Source organism: Schistocerca piceifrons, chromosome 4 (genome assembly GCF_021461385.2).
Source record: "Schistocerca piceifrons isolate TAMUIC-IGC-003096 chromosome 4, iqSchPice1.1, whole genome shotgun sequence".
NCBI lineage: Eukaryota > Metazoa > Arthropoda > Insecta > Orthoptera > Acrididae > Schistocerca > Schistocerca piceifrons.
The window spans coordinates 363,621,443-363,641,160 of NC_060141.1; the positions used below are offsets into that span (position 1 = coordinate 363,621,443).

Sequence of the window (19,718 nt, forward strand, 5' to 3'; positions counted from 1 at the left end):
AAATTAATCTTGCTGATACTCTTTCAATTTATGGGTATGATATGGTGCAAGCATTGCCAGTTGCCTTTAAGAACTGAAGCGTTAACAACCAAAACGATATATCTATAATGACAACATAAAACGTGACAGGGCAGACACCGCTGCTAAAATAGTATTAAGCATAAGCACTCGCAAACGTTGGAAAATTCTCAAAAGTACACTTTTTTCACATAAAGATACAAATAAATTACGGAACGATCATTTTTGAACGAGGACACTGTTGTCAAAAGTATTACGTTTACAATTGGCGACACAGTACGAGCTTTTCGTGCATTTGCAAATGTTCGAAAGTACTCAATATATCATGATGAACATGAGTACTGACACAATCAATGAAAGATTATGCGAAAATGACACTAACAGCAAAATATTAAAAGCTAGAATATCGAATCGGACCTTTGCGGCACACGTGGTCTCAGCCATGAAAAATCCGGTAGTCAGTTTATGTGTGTAGATAAACGTGAGAATCGTATGGATTTCTTTTTACTTACAGTTGGCTGAATTTGTAACACCATTTACTCTAGCGTCCCAAAAATGAACACAGCAGTGTCAGATTATCAGAGTCAAAATTGCAAAAATTGAGTAGCACCAACAAATCACGTCTTGCACTTGGGACAGCAAACAATATACATTACGTTACGATGTATACTATACATATAACAAAAGTAAAAATTCACTCAACGCTTAGAACATGTGCATGTGATGCAAATATAAACTTTTCATTCTTGCATTACTTTGATCTTAATTACGGGACAGGGTGATGACAGTAGCTAAAACATTAACAGGACAGCTTGTGCACATTTACGTTTCTTAAGGCGTACAATAAAGCGCGTGCTAAAGCAAACAGGAAAAGTCGCGTGTTGTTGCACGGGCCACGAAGTACAAGCGCAGGGAAAAGCTATTATGGTGGCGAGTGCTGATAGTAAATTATCAGATCTCGATTACTGTGCAGAAGCTGCATTGTATGCTGCAGCAGTGGTCAGCGCGACAAGAAGAAAACGGTCATTAGGGGTGAAAAAATGGAAGATCAAACTAGCGGAGAGAGGAAACTTGACATTTGTTTGAAAATAACTTCTTTTTGAGGATGAATAGCGACTTTTGGTCAACTATGCACACTGGCTGTTCCTCACACTGTGCCAAGTGGAGGAGAGGAGAGAGATGTATTACACTGTACAGTGATGAGACAAATCATTATGACCACTGTCCACCGCAAGGTTATATGCTGCCTCGTGGCGCTGACGGCACGTGAAACCCTAAGAGAAGTATACGAGCAGAGCAGAGACGAAAGAGGAATCATTCTAACGACGATAAATGGCGCAAATGCGCCAACTTAAGTGACTCTGACAGAAGCCAGATTGCTGTGGCCCAGTCCCTGGCAGCGAGCATCTCGGAAACGGCGAAGCTGGTCGGCTAATCGCGTGCTACTGTCGTGAGCACTTGTGGAAAGTGGTTGAGGAATGCTGAAAGCACGAGTAGGCGACAAGAAGTTGGACGTCCCTACCTCATCACAGAACGTAGGGATAGGAGGCTTGCCCGCTCTCTAAAACGGCTTAGGAGGCGATCTGTGGCAGATTTGACGACAGAATACAGCGGCACACGTGTTTTGGAGCACACCGTTCAGCGCTCAATGTTGAACACGGTGTTCCGCAGCATAGGACCCCTACGCGTTTCCATGTTGACCCAACAACATCGTCAGTTTTGATTACTGTGGGCGCGGGATCATCGAGATTGGACCACGGATCAATGGAATCGTGACGTCTGGTCGGATGAATTCCATTTATTGTTAAATCAGGACGATGGTCGTGTTCAGATACGCTGTTATCCAGGTAAACGGCTTCTACAAACAAGCAGCCAGCACAAGGACGTAGGCTGGCGGGAGCAGTATTGTGGGCTTCCATGGGATCTGCAGCAGTAATCGAAGGCACCATGACAGCTGCGGACTGCATGGACATTATTAGGGAACCTGTAGCCCTTTATGCATGATGTCCTCCCCAGTAGTGATGACATCTTCCCGCGGGATAACTGTCCGTATCACAAGGCTGCAATGATTTGAGAAGCATGATAGTGTACTCTCGTTGACGTCTTGGCCATCAAATTCGGCTTATCTGAATCCGATGAAACCCCTCTCGGACGCTATCGGGTGCCAGCTCTGTGCCGACAAACCAACTGTCGTCCGTAAACATTATGGAAAGTGTGTGATCTGTGCGTAGGCATTTGGTGCCATATACCTCTGGAAACCTCTCAAGTACTTGTCGAATACATAGGACACAGTATCGCTGCTGAATTGCGCTCTAGAAGTAGACCAACACATTTTTAAGTACACTACTGGCCATTGCTACACTACGAAGATTACGTGCTACAGACGCGAAATTTAACAGACAGGAAGAAGATACTGTGACATGCAAATGATTAGCTTTTCAGAGCATTCACACAATGTTGGCGCCGGTGGCGACATCTAAAACGTGCTGACATGAGGGAAGTTTCCAACCGATTTCTCATACACAAACAGCAATTGACCGCCGTTGCCTGGTGAAACGTTGTTGTGATGCCTCGTGTAAGGAGGAGAAATGCGTACCATCACGTTTCCGACTTTGATAAAGGTCGGATTGTAGCCTATCGCGATTGCGGTTTATCATATCGCGACATTGCTGCTCGCGTTGGTCGAGACCCAATGACTGTTAGCAGAATATGGAATCGGTGGGTTCAGGAGGGTAATACGGAACGCCGTGGTAGATCTCAATGGCATCGTATCACAAGCAGTCGAGATGAAAGGCTTCTTATCCGCATGGCTGTAACGGATCGTGCAGCCACATCTCGATCCCTGAGTCAACAGATGGGGACGTTTGCAAGACAACAACCATCTGCACGAACAGTCCGACGACGTTTGCAGCAGCATGGACTATCAGCTCGGAGACCGTGGCTGCGGTTACCCTTGATGCTCCATCACAGACAGGAGCACCTGCGATGATGTACTCAATGACCAACCTGGGTGCACGAATGGAAAAACGTAATTTTTTCGGATGAATTCAGGTTCTGTTTACAGCTTCATGATGGTTGCATCCGTCTTTGGCAACATCGCGGTGAACGCACATTGGAAGCGTGTATTCGTCATCGCCATACTGACGTATCACCCAGCGTGATGGTATGGGGTGCCATTGGTTACACGTCTCGGTCACCTCTTGTTCGCATTGACGGCACTTTGAACAGTGGACGTTACATTTCAGATGTGTTACGACCCGTGGCTCTACCCTTATTTCGAGCCCTGCGAAACCCTACATTTCAGCAGGATAATGCACAACCGCATGTTGAAGGTCCTGTACGGGCCTTTCTGGATACAGAAAATGTTCGACTGCTGCCCTGGTCAGCACATCCTCCAGATCTCTCACCAGTTGAAAACGTCTGGTCAATGGTGGCCGAGCATCTGGCTTGTCACAATACGCCTGTCACTATTCTTGATGAACTGTCGTATCGTGTTGAAGCTGCATGGGTAGTTGTACTTGTGCACGCCATTCAAGCTCTGTTTGACTCAGTGCCCAGGCGTATCAAGGCCGTTATTATGGCCAGAGGTGGTTGTTCTGGGTACTGATTTCTCAGGATCTATCCACCCAAATTGCGTGAAAATGTAATCACATGTCAGTTCTAGTATAATATATTTGTCCAATGAATACCTGTTTATCATCTGCATTTCTTCTTGGTGTAGCAATTTTAATGGCCATAATGTAGACGGTCACCAGTGTACATTACATTACATTATAACATTGTGTCCATTGGCAAATCGGGTTTGAACTTATTGTTCTGTATGTGTGCTATAAGATGTCTTTTCAGTACTTTGTGTAATTAACAATATAACATGCTTCTCACACAATCCAAGCTGACAGCCAGTGCGACAGCTCAATGGGGCGACCATAAATGGCAGAACCCTTTACGGTCGCTCCCATCAGCCACTGCAACAGTTATTGTCTCGGACTTCCCAAATAGAAGATATTTTCTCTGAGACAGCTTAGAAGGTGGTAATCTTGAGTAATTTATTTTGTGAATTCCGATTTCAGCCCAGTGTTCCCACTGACAGAACTCATGCTGGACTGGGTTCATGGACCAAAGCCTGGAACTCTGGCTGAAGAGGGTGATCACACCGTTGTTGTACGCATGTTGTACCGTCGAAGGGTGCTGCAGAAATGCCGTTACCGCTACAGTGTTGTAGGTTAGTCGTAAATTATAAAATGCATTTTACTTCTTTCTATATGTATCAAATGAACCAACAAGACACATTCTTCATTATAAAATAGTGAATACTTCAGTTTTTTTCTGTTGTCATCTAATGAACTACCCTCTTTCAAAAAATCGAGTACCTTGAACTATATGCCCAATGGAAAAAATGTCTAGCAGACATCAAGCTTTGGACAACAGTGACCGGTATACACTCTTTGAAATTCTGAAAGTAGCATGATTAAAATACAGTGAGTCTCTTCACATAAACTCATTGATGTAGTATTTTAGATTATTTTATAATTGGAAATAGCTAGTAGTCTTTCGTAACATCAAGTCCTTTCATTGTATTCCACTTCAATAAGACATATGGTTTGACTACTTTCCGCATCCCAGAGACCGTTCTTCACATAATACATGGAGTATGACTAACGTGCTGTAAAAATGTAATGAGGGCAGTAGGTAGTCGGGGAGTGAGACACCCTTGTAGCCTTTCCCCAATGTTAATCAGTATGTGCACTGAACAGGCAGTAAAGGAAACTAAAGAGAAATTTGGAAAGAGAATTAAAATTCAGGGAGTTGATATAAAAACTTGGAGGTTTGCCAGTGACATTGTAATTCTGTCAGAGACGGCAAATGAGTGTGAAGATCAGTTGAATGGAATGGGTTGTGCCTTGAAAAAATGTTGTGTGATGAACTTTAACATGTGTAAAAGAAAAGTAATAGAAATAACTGAACTGAATCAGGTAATGCAGAAGGAAAAATAAGGAAATGAGACTCGCAGTTGCAACAAAAGGTTTTATGAAAAAAAGAAATATGTTAACATCCAATATAAATTTAAGTGTTAGGAAGTATTTTCTGAAAGTTAGTTTGAAGTGTAAGTAGCCTAAACATGAGAGGTATCAAGAGAACATAACTCTTGAAATGTGGTGCTTCAGAATGAGAAGACTGTATAACATATTAATGAAGCACTAATGAATGGAATCAGGGAGAAAAAGCTTTACAGTAAAATTTGACTATGATAAGTGATTAACTGTGTTGTATACACATACGATACGTATCCAACATAGAGGTGACAGCAAGCAAACCTCCTGCCGCAGGTGTATGTTATTAAGTGAAAGTAGCCTGCTGACATACTAGACACACAGTCTTCACTAGGCAAAAATCTCAGAGATGAAATCATTACTGACAACACACAAGTACAATAACAATCATATTTTAAAAGAACATACATTGTAAAATCTATACTCAGCCTTTTTTTGTGAGCAGGCGTGGGACTGATGAACCTAATCTAACCTAACACAGTTGATAATTCTATCTAACTGAAGTTCAGATAGTTCGAGTTCAGTCGCTCACCATGTAAGCAGTATCACTACCATTTGGAATAATGTTGCACACTATACTGGTCGAAACTTACAGATAAATAGTGGGCAACAGCAAAGAATCACAGTGTTGAGTGTTGAGTGATAGCAGAGTGATAAATGTCTGAGAACTGCTGGAACTTGAACTACAATAACTGGAATTGGCTGAGTCTCAGCGTGCAGTTGCTTAAATCATGCGTCCTGCATATGAATGTCATCCAGTGATCTATTTGGTGGATGAATCAAATAGTTCTGGTAGAAGTACTCCCTATGGTGGCAGACGTAACCATTCAAACAATGGAAAATTCCGGCTGAAATAATGGCAATATCAGTATATTATCAGATGTAAGTACTGATAGATGCATGGCCCATGTGAATGTCTTTAGTAAAATCACAAAGTCGTTCCTCGTACATGTGCCATCTAGGATGAGACTCATGATACTGTATGTGAGGTGCCATACTACTATTGCCTGAACACAGTATCGTGTATGTGTCTTGCACACACAGCAGATTGACGGGACACATCCCAAGGGATCAAAGAAGACCATATTTTATGGACTATAAGATGCACTTTTTTCTTCGAAAAAATGCCTCCAAGTTCAGGTGCATCTTATACTCGAAATTAATATAAAAATTCTGGTGTTTGAATTAAATTCCTGCCAGTCTTAAAAATAGCCATATATTCAATGTCGCGGGAAACCTATCTCTATCTGGCAACACTAAATTCAACTGCCACCAGCCGTGCACCGATGCGACGAACGTGAGTTGCAGGGATTCACAAGATTGATAACACTGTCTCTTCCCCCCCCCCCCCCCCCCCCCGCCTTCACAAACCCAGAACATTGTCCAGCCTATGGTGCATCATTGCAGTCTATGGTGCCAGTGAACTGAACTGTCAGTGATTTGTGTTGTCAAAAATGATTCAAATACACGTTCATAAGCTGGCTCTACAGTGGAACGTAACAGACTTCGAGGTTTGTGAAGTGTCATGGACTTAGCATGAGAACCAAAACCAAAATATCTCAGAAAATGTCACAAGAGCATGAAGAGAAAATATTATCTTTTGCAACATCAGAAGAAAATCAGTGTGGAACTAAGCCAAATAGCAAATCTGGATGAAACTCATCTGACATTTGATGTGCTGAGTAACAGAGCTGTTGCCATGAATGCTGCTAAAACTGTAACTATAAAAACAAGTTGACATGAAAAAATACACTTCACTATTGTCCTTTCATGCTGTGCTGATGATACTAAACTTATTCTAATGATCATTTTCAAACATAAAACAATGATAAAAACTTCTGAAATACTGCCAGGAGTTGTTCACATACATTACAAGGGCTGAATGGACACGGCTGGTATGAAATTAAAGATTAACACAGTATGGGAGACAAGGAAAGGTCCTTCATTCAAGAAGAATTCTCTTCTTGTGCTCTATCAGTTTAGTAGTCATTTGAAAAATTCTGTGAAAGAGAAACTGAGACAGAAATATAGAACTTGTTGTTATTCTGTCAGGACTTATTTCACAATTGCAACCTCATGATGTCTCGATAAATAAACCATTTAAAGTGTATATGAGAAAAGAGTGGAGCAGATGAAAGATGGATGAAACTCAACATGAATTCAAGATGAAAGGAGCTGTAAAATGACCTACAATGAAACAAATGTGTCAGTGGATAAACCAGTCACAATTTAAATCTTTCAAGACATGCATCATAATTAACGTTCCCAATCGCAATGAAAAGGCCAGTTCGGTTTTATGAACTAAGAATATCTTTTACCCTGGCTTTGAAATCTAATAATAAAAATGGTAAAAATTTAAATTTTTTATAAAAAATTGCTTAAAAATTAATGCGCATTTTGTAGTACATAGTGACTTGTACTCAATAAAATATTGGCTAATTTGATAAAGGATGAATTGTGGTCGGGTAAAAATTGTAGGAAGAGAACAAGACCTAACTACAGGAAGCAGGTTCAAGTAGATATGGGTTGCAGAAGTTAGACAGAGATGAAGAGACTTGCACAGGACAGGCTAGTGTGGAAAGCTGCATCACCATTCTTTGAACTAAAGATTACAAATATAGCAGTGAGAACAACGACAGACATCAAAAGCGAAAATTTTTTCTACTTGACTATATATTGTACAGAACAAACCATTTTTCAACATTTTCAGCTATGGGTATACTGTATGGTTGTCAGAGCAGGTGTTGATGATGGATAAGAAGGTGGGAAGATGGCTGTGAGGCCGCAGGAAGGTGGGGTATTGGAGGGAGGGGCAAGAAAAGAGAGAGGGGGAAGGGAGGCATGGAATATGTATATGAAACTATGGTATGCAGAAATAACATAGTTTGTGTTTGGATCAATACTAAGCTTCAGCATTTAATGCAGAACTGTGTAGCTTTGATAATAAAGCACCTTTGTACTAGACACATATGCTTGCACCTTTCTTCTCTCTCTCTGATAGCTTATTGCGTACACAAGTAGTAAGGATATCATCATTTTCCACCCAATGTAAGTGAGGTATAAATAATGCTTGGTCCAAAGATAACCAATCATTTATTGCTAAGCAAACAACAGACCCGTAAAAATATTACTCACCTTTAGGTCAATGTTTGCCTTCATACTTTAAGACAATGTTTGCCGTCACACCACTGAATCTGGAAAGCTGTGGCAGGTCTGACAGAAAAAATTAAAAAATACAGATCAATTTTATCGTGTCTGTTGTTGCTCATTATTCATTTACTCCATGATGAGTGTCTCCTTAGTAAGGATTTGGATTCATTTCTCTTTAGCTCATGTCTTTCATTTCCCCGTTCCTCAGCTTTTTCATAATGAAAGAATTTCAGACGCATGCCAGAAGAACAGTGAACAGTGGATCACGAATAACCTAATAAGAAATTAAGACCCCTTCAATAGCTTAAATAAATAATTTTTGTTGTGTGTAACCAGAAATAAGGGGGGGGGGGGGGGGGGGGTAGCTCAAAACTTTGTATATTCTTGTGTTACATGTGACTATGTACCACAGATCAATCATTTACAACTAAGATGTTGCATTTCCTCAGTTTTATTTATTGTTTCCACCCTGGAATGCCTACTATTGTAGCATTTTATTTCTAAAATACACACTGCTATTACTTTACAGTTAGAAGATGTCCTGTGCTATCTCTGCCCAGCACCTTGATAGCAAACTGCTCAATGGATAATGTCTGGGGAAGCACATGTGACTTGAGATGTCCTCATGGCTACTTTTTGAAGGGGCATTCAAGAATCGAATGTGGTGATTCACTAATGTGGTCACATCCAATTCCTCAATGTGAAGGTAAGAGAGATCAGCATGACATGAGATTTGCCTTAAAACCTGTCAAAATTTTCTAAGTTACCTAAATGGGGAAAATACTTCAGTTCCAATTCTTAATTTTTTTTCCCATAATGCTGGTTGTATTTAACATCGAAACTTATCAGTAGATGTAATAGAAATAAAATATAAGAACAGTAATAATGTGTGAGTCAAACTAGGTGTCCCTCTTTACTGTGCTCTGAAAGTTGTGAGGTTACTTAAAGCATTATTGTGTAGGGAAGACGAAATTACTTTCAGTTCATGCTTCATATTTTTATTATATAAAATTTAACCAATACTCTTATGACTAAATAAGTGAATAAATATCAACAAAGTTAATGGAATGTAATCTATTTAAATCAGGCGATGCTGATGGAATGAGATTAGGAAATGAGAAACTAAAAGTAAGAGATAAGTTTCCTATTTGGGCACTAAGTAACTGATAATGGCTGATGTACAGAGGGTATAAAATGCAGACGCAATATCTATAAAACATTTCTGAAAAAGAGGATTTTGTTACAATCTAATATTGTTTAAGTCTTAGGAAGTCTTTTCTGAAAGTATTTGTCCAGAGTCCAGCCTTGTACAGAAGTGAAGTATTGACAATAAGCAGTTCAGACAAGAAGAGAATAGAAGCTTTTGAAATGTAGGGCTATAGTAGAATATTGAAGATTATTTCACTATTTTTAATAACAAATAAGGAGGCACTGGATCAGATTGCAGAAAAAATAAACTTTTAAACAGTTTGACCATCAGTTATCAAACCTATGCTGAGACATCAACGAATTGTCAGTTTGAGTACAGAAGGAAGTGTGTGTGTGTGTGTGTGTGTGTGTGTGTGTGTGTGTGTCGGGGTAAGGGGGGGGGGGGGGGGAGGTGGTAAAAATTGTAGAGGGAGACAAGGGCTTGAATATTGAATACAGCAAGCAGATTCAAATGGATGTAAGTTGTGGTACTCATGCAGAGGTGGAGAGGCTTGCACAGGATACTCTAGGATGAAGAGCTGCATCAAAACAGTCTTCAGACTGAAGACCACAGCAACAATAACAACATAAATATAATAAGTAAAACTATATTTAAAGTGTAATTTCAGTTAGAAAGGCAAAAATCTCTATTCAATCATGGAGCAGCAGAAACACTCACAAGCAAAAAATTATGTAAATGCAATGAATTAAAATCAGTTTCCTTCAGCCAGTAAGAGTGAAGAAAGAATGGGGAAGTATAAGACAAATTAGTGATTAAGTGGGAATCCTATTTCATCTAGCAAAATAGGTGTTAAATTGGAGGGAATGAGAATGATCAGAGATTCAGTAGAAACTCTGTTTCTGCCAAATGATGCAATCTCCAATTTTGAAAGATAGTGTTTAAGTGGCTATTCATTTGCACCTGTGTCTGCAATACCAAGAAATATAATTGCCCAAACATATGTCACCAGAGTGAGTGCTCATTTAATTTTCGTAATGTTTCCAGAGATGTCAGCATGTCCAATGCCTATGAGCCCTGAGCATGGTCGTCTCAGCTGTAAGACTCTTGGAAGCAGCCCACCTGGCACACTACCTGAACATAGTGTTTGTCGTTACGAATGTGATGACCATTATACTATACCAGATGCACAGCACAGCTTGATGGTTATTGAATGCAAAGGAGGGGAATGGAACAGCACAGCTGATCCAAGTTGCCTTGGTATGTAGCAGAGAAATAGTCAGTTATGATATTAACTAGCCCATAAATTTATGAATACAAATTATCACAGAATTAAGGAGAGTGTGTTGTGTATGTCACTCTTATTACATATTGTTGTGTAAGATAAACGTTGTATCAAAATGTAGTATTGCTTGAGAATATTATTTGAAATTATATTGCAGAGTAAAAATAGACAACATAGGTTTTGTGTTTTGGCGGTTTTGTCACCAAAATCAGAAATGACATCCTATGATGGACAGAATATTCCATTAATTAGGTGAGCTCTTGGAGGCAATATTTAAGTCTGAGATGAACACTTCAAGAATAAAAGAATAAATATAAAGCTGCTAGACATACATATAGTTACCGATATCAGTGCATTTTCTTGGTTGAATATTAGATGAAGCAATTTCCAGTTGTACAATTAATGACATTTATCATATTTATGACAGAAAATCATAAATGTTTGTTTCTCATAGTCATATTTTTAAGCAGGTCTCAGAGGATATCGCTCAAAAAGATTTTGTTATTCAAATGAAGTGTTTCATATTTGATGAGCTGCTAAATTACATATATGTTGGAAAAGATCATTCTGGAATGAAAATTGTAGATGACAGATTATGTAATTTTTTAGAGGATATCAGCTGGAGGATCTGATTATTAATTATTAATATGTTCTCTAGACCCCATCTTTCAGAAAACTGCAGCAAAAACATTGTCCTGTCTTTTTGCAAAGATGACCTATGAATATTTGTCTCATAACATACATTTACAAATAATCAGATTACAATGCAGAAGACACACCAAAAATTATTTGGTACATTACAGTGTGACAGAGTACAATGAAAACAGCTTTAAATAACATTTTAATACTTTTCTGTTCATGTTATCAACTTTTTGGGAGTTTTTACAAACCTCTACTGGCTGTCTGGGACATTGCTTCTCTTGAACTGACTGCAAGAATTTTCTCCTTTATGTTCAGGCAGTTATTACAATATTTATTTTTTATGATTTCATTTATATTTTTGTTACTTCATAATCTCACAAAATAGCAGTCAGACAAATCTGTGCTGTCAGTTCATGAACTTCATGTGTATCATTGTTGCTATTTGAACTCTGCCTAACTTCCATGTTTAGACGCACATGAGATAAGTGGTTAATAATAAAGATTCCTTCAAAATGGACTGTAACATTCATTCAATGAACACTTGATCTGCACTTGAAAAACTCTTCCTTAACAGTTCTGCAGGAGTGAGGGCACTGTTCTGTGGGTCCATCTGCAATAGACTTGAAGCTGAGCTGAAAAGTTTTAATACAAACAGGTTCTACAGTAGTTTGGATCTTTTCACTGTAATTAATTTAAGTAATATCATAAGAAGCAACTTCTCAGTTATTTATTTCATTTAGTTTTATTTTACCAGTATTCTGTGACTCAAGTAATGACTCATTCCGTTACTGAATAGTTTTGGTTGATATGATCCCAAGGAACCTGAGAAAGACAAATCATTCTTAACTCATCTAGCCATGTTCTGTTTAGTTAATTACCAAAGAATGACATTCACTTTTTATTCATTTCCCACCCTTCATAATAATCTGTTTAGAATAACAGAATTATGAAATAACATCCATTAAAAACTTTAACTAATACTTACAACAAAAGAATAGTAAATGTTACAAATAACTCCTCAGGCTAATTTGTGGAGTTTCCTCTTCTTGCTACATTAAATTTTCACTTCTTTAAATATGCAATTTTTCTTTTACATTGCATATGGGTCTCTTAGCCATTAATATGTGAGTACTTTCTAATGTACCTTCTGGCCAAATGTACACAGCTCCACCACTGTCATTAATTTAAAACAATCATGTTCAGACATAATGTTTTCACAGCAGAAATATGCAGAAACTTGGGTTCATTCACACAGCAGTCAGAAAATTCCATCATTTGTGCATTCGAGCAAAGGTATCATGATGAATCATCACTGTTTGCTAACTGTCTCTACTGCACATGCGCAGCTTCAAGATCATCTTGATCATCATAATACCATTACATTATCAAAACCCATATTCAGTATGTTTTGCTGTTTGACCACTGGTAGCACTAGTTGACACTTTTATTCTATTTGTCGTTGCTCAAATGTTTCTACTCACAATTTGTGGTTGTCACTGCTTGAAGCAGTCATATAATTCAGTGAGCAGCATTGATACAAAATGTTAATTGAAGTAGTTCTGAATTAATCCTCTCACTTACCTCTTTCCTCATTAACATCGCATTATGTTTTACATATTTTGATTATATGCATATTCTGACAAATTTAATAAGATTGTCTCATCAGTTTTAGTAATGCATAATTTTGATGCTAATTGGTAATAATTATCTGCTGACTGATGTAATTGTTGATAAACTACAATGCAGTAAATGACCAAACATTATAGATGCTGGAAATTATCTAATTTCAAGAAAAACTGTCACTGGTTGAGGTGGTAGGCAATGGCTGCTGTGTATCCAATGTACAAACATATGGTTAGTGTTATTGTCATTAATTATATTAATGACCTTTGGTGTTCCAGGCTAGTATCAATGAATTAATTTCATATGAAAAAGTTACTTGTATTTAGAAAGCTAGAAACAATTAATGTAACATCAGTTTTAATGGTCAAGACCATACATCAGTATGCTACTGAGAAGTACATTGTCACATGCTTGTCTTTCAAAATTTTATCATTACAATGGCAGGCCTTTTGCAGTGGCAGTGTAATATTATTATAATTCTGAGATAAACATTAAGCAAGTATTTCGTATTTGTGTGCACTTCTGTTGCTTTAAAAATGAGTATTAAATATGCATGTTTGTACATCCATCCATTTTGAGCAGATGATGCTTTGTGTGCTCATTGCCAACAGTGGTTGCAAATCTGGTATGCAGCTTAAGTGAACCAAGTTAATGTGTACATTTAACTATAGCAATAATTGTAGTATGTGAGCCACAACTGTCAGCTCTTGTGATCTGACCATTTTATCGAAGAGGGAAAAATTATTCACTTTCCATATCCTAGGATCCATATACACAGTATATTCCTGCTAAAAAAACCTCTTAAAGCAATAGAAGTGCACTGGGGTGTATTAAATTTTCATAAGGGTGACATGTACTGTCCCTTTAAAAGGCCAATAGGAACCTAGCAGTTGCTTTCTTCAACAAAAATACTACCAGACTGAATGAAAAAAATGTTATGCAGATGTGTTGTCTTTTTCTTTGGAATAACATTTTTAAATGCTTTGGAAATGTCAGATAAAATTCCTGTGACCAGTCGAGACTAGTCATGACCATCCATTGGATGGTACTCAGACAGCTTTCAGATAGTCATGACACACTGGAACTGCAAGAAAGTTTCAACTGAACACATTCACATGATCATGGCTGATTGTCATTGTTACTTGAATGAACTTTATGTGTTAGCAAACTGGCTGTATTGTGCATGCATGGTGATGAACAGTTGTCAAGCCACTGGAACTTTTCACACTGCCTGAATGCGTATCATATCTCTTTCGTTGCTTGGTCAGCTGTAGTGCCAGTTGTCAATCCAAAATTGATTTTTATGCCATGTTGAATTTCATTCTGTATTTAGCGGTTTTTGTATTACTATTGGCATACAAAGAGAGTGCTATACTTAGATACACTGACACCTCAAAGGTCTATCAGAAGGATGTCATTTTTGAGTAACTTGATGTAATTAAAATCAAGAAATTTGGCATCAATGTATAAACATGTTATCTTCAATCTGTCTCTGATTACAGTTCTCAATCAAGCTACTTTTTTAATCTTATACATCCCATTCTTGCACTTATATAATGGTCATAAAATACTGCCACAAAGCACTTTGAACAAGACCAGTCTTATAGTCGATCAGAACAGTGTTCCCTGCATTGTTATTTCTCTTTTAGTTCTACAAATCTTTTCCAGAGCAGTTATGTACATCCTTATGTACACAATAGGTGTATTATGATATGAGAAATGTTGTGACAGATGACAATGATGCAGTGTCATGAAAGTTTGTATATACATTGTGCCAACAAAAACTGACTCAATTAAATGCAGTGATATAGGCAACAACATATTGTTTCAATTTCATCCTACCCTGTCTCTCTCTCTCTCTCTCTCTCTCTCTCTCTCTCTCTCTCTCTCTCTCTCTCTCTCTCTCTCTCTCTCTCTAAGGTTTTGCATTATTGCTTACCTCTTTTATTCTTATATTTGTTGGTGTAATATTTATTCACGAGTTTCAATGTATTCACAATAATGTATTCACAATAAGGTTTCACAGCGAAGCAGAAAAAAATTATTTTGCTATAAAAACAGTCATGGATCACAAAAATTTTATTAACCAGTTAATTAACTTGTGTCATTGCATATGTAGGTGGTACAGTCACAGTAATGTGGCTGATTAATGTGGGTGATTAATGTGACTGTATCACCTGTATCCGTAATGAAACGAATTATATGATGTACTGGATTCACTTGGGTCTAAACATAAAATGTCTCACAAACAGCAAAGCAAGTTTTGGATCTACCTTAAAATCATTTGTTCTGGATTGATCCTTCTAGTTTATAGACAAATTTCTGTTTAAAAATTGGTAGCCTATAAAGAAAAAGGAAAAAAACACACTTGCTTTTAAGAGTGGTTGCTGTAGTAGGACAAAAAAATAATTTATTCATTAATATTAATACTAAACATGTATATATATCTTGTCAACTGGCTCATTCCACAAAATTTCAATAAAAGAATTGTTAAAATTATGTGTGGAACATGCAGTCAGTTAATTGTGTGAGAACCATGTATATATATCTTGTCAACTGGCTCATTCCACAAAATTTCAATAAAAGAATTGTTAAAATTATGTGTGGAACATGCAGTCAGTTAATTGTGTGAGAACCATGTCTGAGCTAGGTGGAGAGAACAATCACAACATGAATTATGATATTAAACCAGTGTCACAAGTCTCATGCTGTGTTATGCACTGACTCACTCTTAATTCATGTTCATAAATATTAAAGTTCAGGAAAGTTGATCTACATAGTTCCAAGTTGAAATTAATCTGTTAAGTCATTAAGTTTTTGGTATTATGCAGAACAGCAACAGTACCAAAATATCTCCTAGAACTTGTAGTCCGAAATTTTTTGTTCTTTTATTGATATATATTAACAATACCAAGAGGAAAGTGAGGTGTATAGAGGTATAAAAAGCTGTGCCCACACTATATCTGTCATACACATCAACGAAGGAAATTGATAAAACTTGGTAGGCCCATGTTGTCCGTCTATAATTTACCAAAGAATGACATTCATTTACTGATATGTTCAATGCCAAAATTTACAATCCCTAACACCATAAGAAGCTGAACTCAAGCATTTCAGTAGATCATCAATGTGTTTCTTCCAATTCAATCTCTTATTAACACAGACACCCAAAAATTTTGAAACAAACATCTGTTCAAAGTCTATATTTATTAATTGTGTTATCTGTATATACTGGGATTATCAAAGTTTAATGTGTGTCAATTTGTAGAAAGCTACTTAATAATTTCCTGAACAACATTATTTACAATTTCCACAGCTAATTCTTGTTTATGCGTGTGATTACCATACTTTCACATAGAGCACAAAGAATTAGCTTTGCAGCTTTGTGAATACAGTGTGGCAAGTGATTAATATATACACTGAAGAAAAAAAAAATTATCACATCAGGAAGGAGTTGGGCGACATAAAAGAAACTTCAAAAGCATGTTTCTACATCTGCACGATTATGTCTATTCAAATTTCATACTGGTCATATATGATTGGCACTAGTAGCACCACCATGAGGATGCAGATCAGGTTCGCTTTAAATACGTGCTGTAACTCGTGAGCACTAATTACCTTTGAGACTGGTCGTGGTGAATTGATATTAGTCAAGAATGCCTTTAAAGCAACAAAGACGTCAATATCAGCACCTCACTGAGTCTGAACAAGGTTGTGTAATAGAGCTACAAGAATGTGAATATTATTTCTGCAAGATTGCGGAAAGACTTGGCAGGTATGTAGCTGCTGTACATGATTGCTGGCAGTGGTGGTTATGAGAATGTATAGTAACAGAAAGACTGGGCTTCAGAAGGTCACTACTTCCGAGACGGAAGAACATCATTTTCAGCATGTGGCTCTGCCGCATTTCACTGCATCTGCAGCAGCAGTTTCAGTAGCAGCTGGCACCACATTGATACAACAAACAGTTAAAAATCAGTTACTTCAAGAACAGCTCTGAGCCAGACACCCTACAACGTGCATTCCAGCAACACCAAACCACTGTCACTTGCAACGTTAGTGGTGTCAAGCGAGAATCATTGGAGGATGGGTGAAGGTCTATCATGTTTTCTGATGAAAGTTGGTTCTGCCTCGGTGTAAGCTATGTGGCTGTGTGTTGGGTAGGAGGAGGTCAGATGAGGGTCTGTAACCAACCTGTCTGTATTCTAAATACACTCTATGTACACCTTGAGTTATGGCCTGGAGTACAATTTTGTGTTACAGCAGGAGCATGCCAATGGTTACCCCATGCATCCTGATTGCAAATTTTTGCTTCAGTCCAGTGATTCAACATGTTGTACTGCCATTCAGGAACAGCATTCCAAGGGGTGTTTGCCAACAGGATAATGCTCGCCCACACACTACTATTGTAACCCAACATGCTCTACAGAATGTCGACATGTTGCCTTGGCCTGATCGATCAGAAAATCTGTCTCTAGTCGAGGACATATGGGATGTCATCAGGCGACAACTCTAGTATCACCCACAAACAGTAATAACCGTCCCTGCATTGACTGAAAAGTGTCAGTAGTACAATCTCTGGATAAATTCAGGGACAGCTAACCAAGGAATAGGCTAACCACAGATTAACTTGGAGTGCATGTTGTATGCTGCCATTTTATTCCCTGGTTAGTTATTTCCCAAATACTGTTCCTGTCCTGTTAAGTTGACAACTACTGAAGAGCACTCTGGGTATATTCACATATGTCATTTTATATTTACTTAGTTGTCTGCAGAAATATTGTGTCAGATGTGAGTGATAAGCATTCCAGATCACAAAACTATTTGCTAGAGGATATTTTGAGTTCAAGAGTGTAATAAAAACACAAAAACTGCTGCAGTCTCATTCAGTGAATATATTAGTGCAAAACATTTAACTAAATTGTTAGGATACTTGTACATATAACAAAATAATGATGCCTCCACGTGGCACCTTTTTTGTATTCAGATTTGCATATGCATATAAATTTCCAACAGCACAACTATGCACATGCATTTGTACATGCTTAATTTCCTGGAAATGGAGGCTGTGTGCAAAGTGCATTGCTACCGAACTGCAGTGAGAATCTTTGCACTTTTTAGCAGATGATGGGTAGCTGATGCCCATGTCCATTTGATTGTGTAATGTTTTGAGGTTATGCTGTGAAGTGAATTATGTGCAATAAATGTCTGCTGACTCAGAAGGAAGTGTACTTGGTTTATAGATGATTACAAAGAAGAAAATCTTATGAGTGCCCCTTCTGAATATTTTTTGAATAAAAGTTCAAGATCTGTTGCCATGATTGTTACATATTATATAAAAGGTTTCCAATTATATTCTTGTAATGAATGAGATACCATAAGTTTAGAAGAAAAAAACTGAGAATAATAAGACAAAAATTAATGAAAAGTGCAAGCTTGAATGAAAACTGTGCACGAATATTCATGCTGTGGTGACAAAAGCATAATAACTGGAAAGCCTGATATTTGAACAAAAAAAGTGATGGGGTATGTTTAACTCTTCAAAAAATTACTGAAAATTGAAATGAAGTACATTGATGATGCAATAAATACACAATGAAAAATACAATCTGCATTCTCATTGATTCTGGCATCTATAAAATTCCCAAATTTGTCAAGTGTGACAATGTTGATCTACATATCATCTTTCATGACTAAAGCTGTGTAAATAAGTAAAATATAGCTGAAGCATTGGAGGTTAATTAACTTACATGTAACGACTAAGAACCTCTCTTCGATATTTCTCAGTTTCAGGAATAATCACTGAAATGCTTTGTTTTGAAATTAGAAATGAATAGTTCAAACTCATATATAAGGTGCCATTTACTAGCTAATGAAATTTTATTGCCAGCCCAACTGCTACAGTTTCCCAAGCAGAAAATCTAAAATATCACTGTGGCCTCCTTTGAAATTTGCAAAAGAAACATCGTCAACACTTCATATTTCTCACACCTCTGTTATTTAGATAGTTCTTTACCTACAGTTGCTTTTGTGTTTTCTTTTTCTGTCACCTTTTCATCACAATAAATGCAACAGAAGCTCCCAAGCAAAGAAGGGAATTCATAGCAGACTGTTTGCACCCTGAGGCAATGTGGGAATGCCTATGCGTACATCCGTTCTTTACAAATTTTTGTGCAAACCCCTTTATCCCAATGCATCTGTGATTGCACGTGACAAGAGAGACATCATGTGGAAATTAGTTAAAGGATCAGGTATTTGTTGTTTGACAAGTAAGAGATCTTGAATTGAGCAACACGTGGTTCTTTGCCACTTTCAAACCTGTCATACTGTTGGCTGGCTTACTGCCATGCCCATGCACTAAGACCAAGCTGTAGACACTGTAGACGTGGGTAATGGTAATTAAATACACATAACCATCTGTATTTAGTGAACAACACATTTATCCACAGCAATATATATATATATATATATATATACACACACACACACACACACACACACACACACACACACACACACACCAAAAAGTTATAATAATTACACTGAAAATGTCCAAGTGGGTGATCATGTGAGCATGGTGAATGGCTCAACCACCGATACCATAGGGTATAGACTCCTCAGTGATTGACTACACAGTACAGACTCATTGCCACAGAAGACAATGGATGCATGTCCAGCTGAGTGTGGAAATGTTCTCTCATCTCACGGATGCCATTTAATTTGCAGGTGTGGAAAACATAGCAAACAAGTGGCGGCTGTCCGATTTGCATGCGCAATGGTGGGGAGCACGCGTAGTGCTCAA

General features: G+C 37.8%; 1 protein-coding gene across 1 annotated transcript in view; it reads left to right on the forward strand.

Annotated features, from left to right (window-relative positions):
- The window catches only part of LOC124795845, a 923,569-nt gene that overhangs the window by 827,245 nt on the left and 76,606 nt on the right, over nt 1–19,718 (forward strand). The window contains exons 8-10 of the mRNA XM_047259927.1: nt 4,089–4,240; nt 8,749–8,925; nt 10,414–10,626. Coding sequence (XP_047115883.1) covers nt 4,089–4,240; nt 8,749–8,925; nt 10,414–10,626 — 542 coding nt within the window. The remainder of the gene's footprint in view (nt 1–4,088; nt 4,241–8,748; nt 8,926–10,413; nt 10,627–19,718) is intronic.